The following is a 10,063-nucleotide window of genomic DNA, read 5'->3' on the forward strand; positions in this document are numbered from 1 at the left end:
CTAAATTTGAGTCTCATGGAAGCACAGAAGCAGAGAAGCAGGCTGTGCAGGCGGAGCTGCGGCCCAGGCGCGTCCAGGGTGGCAGCCGCGGGGACCACACTCAGGGTCGCGTTGGGCAGGACTGGGTCACCCCAGCCCCGGGAGCACTGGTAGTCCAGCGGCATGGGGATGTTCAGTGAACATTTTGTCAATTTGAAAAATAACTGAAACCACCCTAGTAACTACTTACCGCTTTACTTGATGTTGCATTCGAGTCTTGTTGTCCTTGGGGAAGCTCCAGAATCAGAACATTAGCATTTGACCTGTGGGACACTATTTCACTAAGCCAGGTCTGCTTGACATTTTGTAAAAGAGTAAGAAAACAGGGAAGCAGAAGTCTGTGACTTCTCCGGAGGTGCTGGACGTGGAGTCGAGGCTGGCGAGTGCCCTTGTGACTCGCGGCTGGGGAGGCACGGGGCGAGGTCTGCGACCTCCCCCTCGGCGCAGCCAGTGCGCACAGGGTGGCGGGGCTGCCTCCCATTCACTAGCTCCCTGGGGGCGCAGGCACCTCTGGCTGCCTGGTCAGCTGCTAGATGGCCAGGCCTGGAGTGCCGCCTGGGCACCTGCCAGACCCAGGCCTGACTCCGTCCAGCTCAGCAGCTCTGCCCTCCGAGCCTCACAGAGTGACAAATGCAGAGGTTGCGGAGAAACACCTTCCGAAACGTTCCTCCCTCTGCCGTGCCCGGTGGCAGCCCAGCCTCAGGCGTTGACTGTGCCGAGCGAGGCGTCCGTGTTCAGGGTGAGGCCTTTCAATGCTCGCCTTGGAGAGAGGGGGCCGGATGGTGACAGGCGGTGGCTGCCCTGAGGGACATAGCCTCTGTGAGCCAGGCCTGCCCTCCGAGGGCCGCGTCTGTGCCCCTGGAAGCAGCAGCGCAGTCGCAGGGCTTTCTGCAAGGCTTTGTAAGCAGATGTGACTTCCCGGGGGTGAGCGTCGACAGAGCCAGTGTCCCCTCATTTCAGTAAGAAGCAGCAGTTCACACTGTTCTTTCTTGTACAGTAAATGCTAATGTTTGTCATTTGCGATGTAGATTCTTGTTTTTTCTGATGGAAAGACAGAACCGAACGTCAGAACCACACAGGCCAACTGCGCCACGCACAGCTGTGTGCTTCTCGCCCGCGGCGCCCGTGAGCGGCGCTGTGTGGGGAGAATCCTGATGCGTCTGTCGGGACCTTCAGCTCACGTCAGCAGCCCACAAGGGGCCCTGAAGCCCAGCGGCCAGAAGGCCGAGACGTTCTGTCTTTCTCTTAGATCCCCGATCCTGAGCTGGCCCGATGGCGCACAGATGGGCGCGGCGCCTGTTCTCAGGGATCAGTGACACCCTCGCCTTCGCAGCCGGTTGTAGGGCACAGGCACGGGCATAGGCGGCAGCCGGCATACATACTTACCACGAGTCGCCCGGGCCCCTCGCTGTGTGCTGACTGCACGCCCGGTGTTGCTGAAAGCTGGGCTGGCAGCCTCTGGGTGGAAGCCACCCGGGCTTGATGTCGCAGCCCACGGAGCCCGCAGGGTCTTGGCGAAGTGTGCTGATGTCACTGACCCCTTGTAACGCTTGTCAGAACCAAGCACTAACCACCCTCCTCCGGGTACCACAGCAGGGCCGGTGTCGCAGGCGTGCTGTCGCAGGCTTGCACACTGCACACGTCTACGCAGTTGTGGGAGAGAAATGACTAAAAATTGGCTTAATGCAACAAAATTACTTTCAAAATTCCAAACACACTGTAATAATGGAATAGAAGTATGGGAGGCGCGCAGCCTGCCCCATGGAGGCGCCTTCAAGGCCTGACATTGGACGGCCAGACATTCCCATGGCCCCACGTCCTGCTGTCACCGGAATGGTGTGATCCCTGGCTCTGCCCTCAGATCACAGAAGCTCTCCTCTGCCCTCCTCTCCTCTCTGAGCTACTAACTGTGTGTGTGCGTGGCCGGCGGCAGCACTGCAGGGTGGCGTGTGACTGGGCCCCCCCTTGCAGGAGGAGTTCTGCTACCCGGTGGAGTGCCTGGCGCTCACCGTGGAGGAGGTGATGCACATCCGGCAGGTGCTGGTCAAGGCAGAGCTGGAGAAGTACCAGCAGTACAAGGATGTCTATACCGCCCTGAAGAAGGGGAAGGTAGGCCTTCCAGTAGTGCTGGCGGAGGTGGGGGGGTGCGGTCTCGTCGGGGGTCTGGAGGTGAGGGTCACACTGTGGTGACCGCCTTGGACCCTCGTGGCATGCAGCCGTCTGGCTGTGGAAAGGTCTGTGGAGCAGGGAGCGCTTCTCAGAGCCTCCTCTCACAGCCCGAGCCCTGCCCTGGAGCCCACTCAGTTGGGAGCCTCAGAGGCGGACAGAGGTGGACTCAGCTCCTTAGCTCCTCCTGCTCCCCGCGAGGACGAGCAGCAGCCGGCCGTAGGGGGAGCAGCCGTCTCCTTCCTCCTCTCCTCTGAACTTTGTATCTTCAGCTCTGTTTCTGCTGCCGAACCCGGAGGTTCTCCTTCTTCGCCTGGTCATACACCTGTCAGTTCTGCAAGAGGTGAGGCCCTGTCCCCATGGGGTCATGACTTGGAGGCTGGGAGATGCATGGTGCCTGGGCCCCTGCGTCCCCGGCCTTGGGAACGTTCATTTCTTTAAGTCTGCCTGTTCCTGCTGTTGGACCTGGAGGTGTCCCTCTTAGGTGAACAAGGGAACTCAAATAAGCAGTCAGGTTCAAACAGAAAACAAAACACAAAGGTGTGGTCACCTCCAGAGGGGCTAGACGAGCTGGGGTGCTCCGGGCGGAGCTGGCGCTGTCCTGAGAGGCCCGCAGTCTTGCTTCGGTGCCCAAGGCGTGGCCCTGTTGCCTCTGACGGGAGGGGCTGGCGGTGCCAGGGAAAGTCTCGACGTTGCGCCCTCTGCCACACCAGTAACGCTCTGATTTGTACACAGGCCGGTGTGCTCGCAGTGCTGCAAGAAGGTAAGCCGAGCTCGGTGGGGGCGCGAGGGCCCCAGGCCTTCTCTGCCCCTCCCTTGCTCACGCTCCACCTTTGGTGAGCAGATGCGGCTGCCCTCCAAGCCATACTCCACGCTCCCCATCTTCTCCCTGGGACCTTCTGCCTTGCAAAGAGGAGACAGTGTTCCATCAGAAAAGCCCTCCGCTGGCCACCATCGGCCGCTTCGGAGCATCGCCAGGTGGGTGGGGCTGCGCCCCTGGTGTCCTGGCAGGAGCAGGAGGCGGCCTTGGGGCCTGGGGAGGTTGGCGCACTGGCACAGGGAGGCTTCAGCCATCTGGAGGTGAGCTGTCGGGGTGATGGCTGCTGGCTGAGAGGGTGCTTTGATCGTGTCGTTCATATATTTTCTACTGTTGAACTAATATCTCACTGCGTCCTTTTAAAGTTATCGTTAAAATGACCTGTTTGCAATAGAGTTGGAAACTTGCATATAACATCTAATCCTACTTCCCATTCGGGCTGCCATTTGAGTGGGGACACATTGCCCGAGTGTGTCCACCTTCAGGGTGTCCGAGAGGTTAGCACCCCGAGGAGGAGGCAGGCAGCTCGGGGGGCTGCCATATCGGGGGACTCGAGGTGAGCCAGTCGCCAGCCTGTGGCGGAGCCTGGACGCTGTTCTCTGGGTGCTGAGACACTGTCCCCATGGCACCCTCTGGGGGGTGTGGCTCCAGCAGCAGGTGACAGCAACACACACACAATCTCGTAGCTGAGTGGCAGTCAGAGGAGTCCCTGTTTCCCAGAATTCTAGAGGAATGACTTTCAGTTTGTTTCTTAATGAAATATGTTTCTGGTGTCTTGTCAAGAAACATTTTGAGCCTCGTCTCCACTCAGAAGTCCTGCTTTGGAGGAGCGTGCCGCGGTTAAGTCCCTCGCTGTCATACAGCACTGTGCAGCAAGTTGCTTTCACACAATTCAGCAGTACCACAAACAGCAAACAGCAATGACAGCAAGGACCTGAGCAGCTCTGGGGCTTTCTTGCAGGTTCTCCTCGAAGTCCAGGTCTGTGGACAAGGCGGATGAGGAGCTGCAGTTCCCCAAGGAGCTCACGGAGGACTGGAGCGCCATGGAGGTGTGCGTGGACTGCAAGAAGTTCATCTCCGAGATCATCAGCTCCAGCCGGCGCAGCCTGGTGCTGGCCAACAAGCGAGCCCGGTTGAAGCGCAAGACGCAGTCTTTCTATGTGTCCTCGCCAGGCACCGCAGAGTACTGTCCCTCGGAGCGGACCATCAGTGAGATCTGAGCCGTGCCTTCAGCCGCCCCTCCCGCACCCACTGGGCCCTCCCCAGTTACGAGGCTCGAGCTTGCATTAGGCCCCACCTCACACACGTCATCTCCAGGGATGACGAGGGACAGACAGGTTAGGGGGACAGGGGGGTGAGACTGGCTTTGGCGTGTGTGGACGTGGAGGCTGGATGCCGTGTCCTGCGTGGGCTCCCTGTGGTCCCTTGATGTGTCCCCAACTAGGGTGCGAAGCTTCTCGGGTGAGAAGTCAGCCTGCTGGTGCCGCTGTCAGCACGCGCCGCAGCAGTAAGTCACATTGGCACCTCTGCGCCACCGTGTCCTCCCCGACATACGCCCTGGCTCCGGGTCCCTGCAAGGGCACTGACGCTGCCCAGCCCCCAAGGTCCGGGTCACACCGGGACTCCACCTGCACGCTGGTGCAGAGCTGCTAGCCCCAGGGTGGCCCAGGCCACAGCCCCGTGTCCCGTGGTGCGGGCCACGCCCTGCCCTGAATGTATTACCGCCACTAACAGTTTTATGATGGAGCTCGAGGCGGCGAGGTTCTGTGCCGTTTGGGGACCCAGCACTAAGTCTGAGCGGCTGAGTATTCTGGTGACGAGGCCGTGGGCGCGAAGGGTGCAGGGGAAGGAGCTGGAGCTCATGCGTCTGCAGTGCGTTTTTCATAACTTTATAGTGCAGCTTTCTCAACTAAATTAAGCCACAATTTAGTACCTAAGGTCTCAAACTGAAGTTTATTTTTGTAAATGAATTTTAAAAGAAAAAGATACCTAGCCGTTTGAAAAGTACAAGAAAGTTCCCTTGCATCCGGCAAGATGTTGGGACGCTCTGCTCTTTCCCTTGAGGGTGACTTAGGCAGAGGACCCGGTGTCCCCTGCAGGTCACAGGACCCCGGCACTGCGCGTGCAGAATCGGAGTCTCAGCCTTCATGGCCCAGGCCTTAGCTGGCCTTAGTTACTGTGGTGTACCGAGGGTCGGCAGCCAAGTCACCACGGCGTCTGGAAACCAGTCAGTACGCATGCACGGCGCTTCCTGACCCAGGACACAGCGTGGCCACACTCGGCCTTCCCCGGCAGGCAGCCGCTCCACCCTCCCAGACAGGCCCGGCCTCCGGTCAGGAACAGTAATACCTCAGAACTGCCCCAGTAGTAGTTTTTAATGGATGGAAATTTACAGTTTAGTAAATGGCTTTAAACTACTTAAACTTATGAAATAAACTTTACGAATTGACTAAAATAATGCACGTTAATAGTTCATCTGTATTTCATGTAAAAGTAAAAAAAAAAACCCTGACCGTGTTTCAGTCACCTTAAAGACTCTTGTTTAAGAGCTTTAAAAATTATATTGGGCAGCCTTGTTTATAAATTTCCCAAGACACTATCGGAGCTCCATACCCGCTTCCTGGACCTGACTTGAGCTTCACCGAGGACAGGGCCCAGGCAAGGGCTGGTGCAGACGGACGCGCCTGCCTGGCGTGACTCGCACACATGGGAGCCAGCACCCAGGAGGCTGGAAAAACGCAGGCTTGGGCTTGCTGGGAAGCTCGGTGAGACCCTGCCTCCAATAAAAATGTAGAGGGGCTGGGGAAGCTGAGCATTTGCCCAGCATGTGTAAGGCCTTGGGTTTGATCCCCAGCACTGCAAAAACAAAATAACAGTAAAAAAATAAACCTAGGATAATGTCCTTTTGAAAATGACGAGTAGTTGCTGCCTGTATTCAACATGAGAAACTGACCTTCCCAAATGAGCATTTCATTCTGGTCCCCAGAGTAGTTGCCAGTGCATCTGTTTATGTCCTTCACGGCCGGGTGTGTGGTTCGGCACAGCCCGGCCCCTCGATGGCCCTCACCAGGGCGAGGGCTGTGAACCCGTCAGGGTGGCAATGAGGGTGGCCACGAACGCTGAGGTCAGAGATGGTGTTGTCCACGCTGGGTGGAGCTGTGGGTCTCCAGCTGCCCGCCCCTGCTGTGCTCTGTGCCCAGCTCCGTGGCTGCCGGTCCCCTCCCACAGTACCCGCCTCACTGCACACACCGCCGGGCCCTCCCTGTCCTCTGTCCCTGGCCTCCCCAGGATGTCTGCCCCTGACAGGTCCCCTTGGTCAGTGTCAGGGTCCTGAGAACGCTTGTGGAGGAGTCGCTGCTGGTGGACGTTTGAGACCCCCGCGGCAGCAGGCCTCACTTCGAGGCAGGCCCAACACCGGTGCACCGGCTTCACAGGCTCACAGGCCTCACCGCCGCTGCCGTTCCTGGTAAGGCAGAGGTTGAAATCCTCTGATGTTGGGGAGATTGCAAGTAGCACCGTGAACTCCTGCCATGACATTTCTGAGGCTCTTACTTTTCTATCTTAAAACACGAAGATTTTGTTAGGTGCTGTAGGGAACCAGGAAGGTTTCAACTGTGAGATGCGCGACGTGGCTCTGCATGTAACAGTCAAGGTGTGTGGTGCTCGGGGGACGCGTCAGTACGGTGCTCCCCATTAAAGTATTTCATTTTCGAATGTGTGTGGGGACGAATAAACTGGTGTCATCTTACCTCTGCACCGTGTGCCTGCTGTGCTGGTGCTGTGCTTGGTACCCAGGCTGGGAGGCAAGTCCTTCGTCACGTCGGAGGGCCACCAGGACTGGTGCGGCACAGCCACTGTTTCTAAGCCCACTAAGGCAGTGTGCACACGGAGGCTGTTATGGGAGGTAGGTAATGTTCTAATCACTGCAGAGAGGTGTGACAGACCGCCTGTACATTCTTAATGGGTGCAACTTGCTGAGTGTGGGTATTGGGTTAACAATTCCCCTCAGTTATTGCAGGCTGATCAGGTCTGTAGTCTCCTGAACGAGTGTAGGCGAAGGCAAAATAAAAAGAGGCAAATGGAAGGATTTCAGGGCTCCAGGAGGATCAGAGCCTCCTCACAGAATTCGAGATTCCCTCAGGGCTAAGACCAAGACCTTCTCTCGGTCACCCGTATTTATTTGGTTATCAGAAGGAAGGGAGGGGAGTACTCAAGAAGAGCAGAATCACTCAAGGACTTCTCTAAGTAAGGTATGAAGTTAATCCACCCAGGAATGAGATGCCTGAGGCTACAGTCTTTATCTAGTTGAGGTGGGAGCCAGGTGTCCTTGGCTGTGAGCTGGTCTTACCCTTTGAGGCATTCCAGCTTCATCCACCATTACAGGCCTCAGTAGGGATCAGTGACTCACAGGGGCTCACTTACTGTGAGTCCACCACCCATCCCCAGACAGGGGGCCTCGGCCTTGGACAGACTCACAGGCGAACATGGAAAGCCAATTGGTTAATTTAAGTCCTGCTCAGGGCTGCTTCACAGTGGTCTACATCATTTGGGAGAAAGCCTTTAGCTTTTTCTAATTCTTTGTTTTTGTTTGTTTTGTTGTTGTCTGAGATAGGGTCTGATTCCCTTCCTCAGGCTGCGTCCAAACACCTGGGTTCAGAGATCCTGCCTCAGCGCCCTGCATATCACCATAGGCAGCTTTCATGTATACTTTTTAAAGCACATTCTTCAAAGGCCATATTCCTCAAACATGAGGGAGGAACTTATGCTTTTATGTTAACTAGAATCACATCAATTCGGTGCATCTTTTTTATTTTACTTTATTTTTGTGTTTTTGAGACAGTTCAGGCTGGCCTTGAGCTCACTTTGTAGCCCAGGCTGGTCTCAAACTTGCCACAATCCTCCTGCCTTAGCCTCCTGAGTGCTGGAATTATAGGCATGTGCCACCATGCCCAGCTATCTGCATATCTTAAATATTATATGATACGGAGTTTGATATTAATTTGTTTACACAGCGGGGCTTTTTTTACACAGCTGGAAGCTGGAAGCTGAATTCTTGACATTCTTCAGGAGCACCTTTTACTGATGCTCTGGGCAATGTGTTGGTCACCTCTTAATGTGCCTGGTTCCCATAGAGGGAGAGCTCTATGCTGAAAACCATCACAGGGAGCAGCTTCACAGAGAACTTTTTGGAAAGGCATTAAAGGCCCCAGCATCTCTGTAGTGTCCCTGTGCTTTTCAGAAAGGCATAGAGGGCCCTGGCATCTCTGCAGTGTCTGTGTGCGCATATGTCACGTGGACACACACACCTACAGCACAGGTGTGCAAACACTTTGATGCTAATAAAATGTGCTCTGCTCCCCCAGTGAGCCAGTCCTTACCCAGAAACCTCTCTGCCCACGCAGAAAAGCTTAGCGCTCAGAGCCAGCTGCAATCCGATGCTCCCCATGCTGCTACATTTCAGATGCAGCTGCAGGGCAGCAGGGTTTGCGGGCTGCGCCATTCGAACACCATGGACGAGAATGGGCATTGAGACAGCACTGGGTGACACGGGGCTCACCACCCGCCGCCACGCGCTGCCACGTCTGGTGACAGAGGACAGAGAACACTGCCGTAGTCACCTGCTTGAGACCCAAGAGCACTCTGCCCGCGAGTGAGAACCAGACAGAACCGCACGGCCCGGCCCTTCCCGGCAGTGCCTGGCGCTCTCTAACTAAACGCGCAGGGCCACAGCCCGGCACAGGCAGCTGCCGGCCTGGCAAAGTCCAGCACACTCACAGCTTTGTTTCAATTCTGAGCAAGCGTGTGCGGCTGTAATCAGCTGACCCTCGAGCCCCTGCATGACCGCGCTGCTCAGGCTCCATAATGATCCGTCAACCCTGGGGCCGCGGGGCACGGACACCAGGCTGCCCCTGAGGAAGAGGGAGTGACCCAGGCTGGGCTGTTTCCGCGTTGGGGCGCAGCTGGCTATGAGCATGACCCGACGTGGAAGGAGGAGAAGGGCCAAGTGTGCTGCCTTTGTGGGACACTTGAGGAGCCGCTGCCTCCTGCATAAATCAGAAGCCCCAGAAAGGCGAGTGGATGCAGTGTCCCCGCCCTGGGTGTCCACCTGCCAGGGCCCTCGGCCCCAGGTGCACTTACTGACCTGACAAGGTTAGGGAAGCAGGCGTCGTGCCGACCACCTGGACCAGCTGTTGCGGCTACCTGACCTGTGGGGCAAGGAGCTGCACTCTGGGAATGAAGACGGTTTCGGGGCCCCACTCAGCAGGGTCCTATGTGGTGGTGACAGCCCGGCCAGAAGCCCACCTCCTCCCTGAGCCACACGCCTCGCCCCCTCACCCCTGGGCTTTGGCAGCCTGACCTTGAGCGCTGCAAGGGCCCAGGGACGTCTGGTCACCAGCACCTCTGGCCCACAGCAGGTACGGCCAACCTCGCTCACCAGCTCCCGGTGTGTGTGTCCAGGCCCGGGTGGCCTTCCTCCCCGCATGGCGTTGCCTCCACACCCTCACCCCCGGCGAGCCCCACGCCGTCCCCTCCAGTCACTGCTGTCCTGCCCCAGCATGCAGGGACCAAATGCCAGAGCAGGTTCCACAGGAGATTAGACAAGTGAGAAACTCGAGGGCCCTCAGGTTGGCCGTGTCCCAGTCGCTCCCCGGCAGGTGGACGCCGCTTTTCCCCACAGCTGACCACCCCGGCAGATTCCGCCCCACAGGAGCGAGGCAAGCAGCACAGCAGAACCCAGACACGGGCTTCAGAATGCCTGCCGCAACCTCTGCCTCCGTGCAGCCTCCGCCAGCCCAGCCAGCACGCACTGCCCCTTGGGCCGACACTGCGGGCCTGAGCCCGCCAGCCAGCCGCTGCCCGTGTGAAGGGCCTGCCCTCGGGGCTCAGTTCTTCCTCAGGAGGCCTCTCATAGCGTTACTGACTTAATGGCAATCACAAAGCTCACATTTAAAGTTTTACAGCACTTCAACTAAAATAGGAAACTCTTTAACATCTGTCATATTAAGATAACTGGCCAAGAACCAGTAAGAAAATCATGAA

The 10,063-nt window shown here is 57.2% G+C and overlaps 1 protein-coding gene across 4 annotated transcripts in view; it reads left to right on the forward strand.

Annotated features, from left to right (window-relative positions):
- Spire1 (spire-type actin nucleation factor 1) overlaps positions 1-5,480 on the forward strand; it is a 90,610-nt gene extending 85,130 nt beyond the window's left edge. For all 4 annotated transcript variants that reach the window (XM_005372557.1, XM_005372559.1, XM_005372558.1 and 1 more), the window contains 5 exons: positions 2,011-2,148; positions 2,478-2,548; positions 2,941-2,968; positions 3,050-3,183; positions 3,984-5,480. In XM_005372557.1, coding sequence (XP_005372614.1) covers positions 2,011-2,148; positions 2,478-2,548; positions 2,941-2,968; positions 3,050-3,183; positions 3,984-4,242 — 630 coding nt within the window. In that variant the 3' untranslated portion in view covers positions 4,243-5,480. The remainder of the gene's footprint in view (positions 1-2,010; positions 2,149-2,477; positions 2,549-2,940; positions 2,969-3,049; positions 3,184-3,983) is intronic.
- The last annotated feature ends 4,583 nt before the right edge of the window (positions 5,481-10,063 follow it).

Source organism: Chinchilla lanigera, unplaced genomic scaffold (assembly GCF_000276665.1).
Source record: "Chinchilla lanigera isolate Chin_1 unplaced genomic scaffold, ChiLan1.0 scaffold00001, whole genome shotgun sequence".
Classification (NCBI taxonomy): domain Eukaryota; kingdom Metazoa; phylum Chordata; class Mammalia; order Rodentia; family Chinchillidae; genus Chinchilla; species Chinchilla lanigera.